The following is a 2,500-nucleotide window of genomic DNA, read 5'->3' on the forward strand; positions in this document are numbered from 1 at the left end:
TGTCTTGTCAAAGGGGCGTGGCTTCGCTAAAAGCGGTGGGGCTTAGCAAGTGTCTAAGAGCGAGTCGAAGAAAATGGAAAAAATCCCTAAATTAACCGACTCTGAGAGGGATTTCACTGACTGTACACAGAGAGGTGATTAAAGGAGAAGGGTTTAGAGACTATGGGCCGTTTATCCAGAGAAATGAGCTCTTTCTGAGCCTCCACACCTGGCGGAATCTCACCTGGAGAAGAGTGAAAAGGTGAGTTCTACCCCGAGCTCGCGCTGGACCGCTGTCGTCATTGTTTTTGTTTGTTGCTCGTCCATTTTTAAAGACAAGTGCTTTAAATTCAGCTGGAGGTTAGTGCATAATATACACCACAAACTGTTAAACAGCCCGTCTCCTACTGCTCGAGAACTCCCTCTGAGCGACTGTCCGATGGTGTCTCTTATTTCAGAGTGTGGAAGTGAAGCTATGTCAGTGTTTTGCTGCAGAAATGTCGCCCACAGAGAGGTCTGTGCTCTTAACAACTCAGAGCTGCTGGAGGTTTGAAAACAGCCAAATTTACCCAGAGGATTATTTCACAAGAGGTAAGTTTAGATCAATAAGAAGGAGAGGGTCTCTCTGTGGATCTGGATTAGTTCAAACCTAAATGAGGACTTTAAAACGATTGAGGGGTTGTTAGCTCTTTATTTTAATTCCAGGAAAGAAAACATGTAAAACACAACTTTGGCAGAAAATAAACAAATAGTAAACTGTTGCTAACACATTTTGAGCTAAAAAACTAGGCTGTAAAATACTTAAATAATGAAAGTAATTACTGAGTGCACAGTTTTGACACAAACAGAGTTTCAGGCTACAATCTGAAAGGCATTGAGTGTGTCATTTTATAAAAATGTAAACGACCTGAGTCTCACTTAAATCTGATCACATTCAGAGAGACGACCCATTTATATTTAACACCTAAGTCCTCCTTTATTTATGATCCGGAGTCAGCTGGAGATTGCATTATTTAAAAGGAGATGTGCTATATTAGGTAACCACACACACACACACACACACACCATGCCTTCACACATTCTTGGCCCTCCACTGTAGATCTCGTAAAGTTGTGTGCAGTTTTAAAAACAACGCCTATCTGGAAAATGGTCTATTTCCTTTATAATTAACGCATGCTAACGAGGCGGTGACACACGGAGAGGTAGCCGAGATCCTCATTGCTCATATGTCTTAGCCTTTCACCCTGTTCTTCAGTGGTCAGGACACACTGTGCAGCAGCTGATGAGCTACTCCTCTGACGTTACATCTACAAGGTGTGTCCAATACAGTGGCTCGCAGCACTGCTGTGTCTGATCCACTCGTACTAGCACAACATCAACACCCACAACACCCCGTGTAACATTAAAGAACACATTACAAAATTAAGAAAACATTTGAGTTAACAGCTGACTGCTAATAAAATGATTTAGAGTTGAGTTTGAGTTTAGTCTGCGACAAATACCAGAGGTGCAAGTTACATAGTGGAAAAACAGGTTTTCTTTCTGTATGCAGGGTTTCGTGATGAAACACTGAGGTGTGTGTGTGTGTGTGAGAGAGAGACTGTAATGACATGTATACATGTCTAGTTTAGTCAGAGATGCTAATACGAAGGGACAGTATTTGTTTTGTGTTTGATCTTTACATTTCTGCAGTTTTCTGTTGTCGTCGCTGATATCAGAGCAAACAGAACCCTCGTCGTTTTATTTGTGACACAGAGCTGAATGTTTGCTCCAGTAAATATTGGTTGTTGAGCTTAGGTCTTGCTTGTTGTAAATGCGCAATTAGCCGAGATATTATTAACGCAGCTGGATATTTTCCAGTATGTTAATCTCAGCTCTAATATCTGTTTTTTAGAAGATGTGTCCGATTATATTGGCTCAGAAATTCAATATATGTGTGTTATAGAAAGAAAGAAAGAAAGAAAGAAAGATATATATGATCTGATGTGAAGTCTTTCTTAGTCGCAGTTTACCACTAAAACTAAGCCTTATACGGTATAAACAGGACTAGTTTTACACAGGAAGATGCGCTATGTAATTATTCCAGAGATTCTGAGTGACTTTCTTAGACCTGGCAGAATGCACCATGTACAGGGGTTGGACAATGAAAGTGAAACACCTGGTTTTAGACCACAGTAATGTATTAGTGCGGTGTAGGGCCTCCTTTTGCGGCCGATACAGCGTCAGTTGGTCTTGGGAATGACGTACACAAGTCCTGCACAGTGGTCAGAGGGATTTGAAGCCATTCTTCTGGCAGGATAGTGGCCAGGTCTCTACGTGATGCTGCTGGAGGAAAACGTTTCCTGACTCGCTCCTCCAAAACACCCCAAAGTGGCTCAATAATATTTAGATCTGGTGACTGTGCAGGCCATGGGAGATGTTCAACTTCACTTTCATGTTCATCAAACCAGTCTTTCACCAGTCTCGCTGTGTGTATTGGTGCATTGTCCGTCCTGATACACGGCACAGCCTTCAGGACACA

General features: G+C 42.0%; 2 protein-coding genes across 3 annotated transcripts in view; one reads left to right on the forward strand and one right to left on the reverse strand.

Annotated features, from left to right (window-relative positions):
• Positions 1-282, reverse strand: part of sh3d19 (SH3 domain containing 19) — a 22,122-nt gene extending 21,840 nt beyond the window's left edge. The window contains exon 1 of the mRNA XM_066662360.1: positions 224-282. Coding sequence (XP_066518457.1) covers positions 224-282 — 59 coding nt within the window. The remainder of the gene's footprint in view (positions 1-223) is intronic.
• Positions 45-2,500, forward strand: part of fhip1aa (FHF complex subunit HOOK interacting protein 1Aa) — a 28,164-nt gene continuing 25,708 nt past the window's right edge. The window contains exons 1-2 of one of the 2 annotated variants that reach the window (XM_066660854.1): positions 45-339; positions 438-570. The gene's annotated coding sequence lies outside the window, so the exon portion shown is untranslated. The remainder of the gene's footprint in view (positions 340-437; positions 571-2,500) is intronic. The other variant, XM_066660853.1, reaches the window with a different exon arrangement.

This window comes from Hoplias malabaricus, chromosome 2 (assembly GCF_029633855.1).
Source record: "Hoplias malabaricus isolate fHopMal1 chromosome 2, fHopMal1.hap1, whole genome shotgun sequence".
NCBI lineage: Eukaryota > Metazoa > Chordata > Actinopteri > Characiformes > Erythrinidae > Hoplias > Hoplias malabaricus.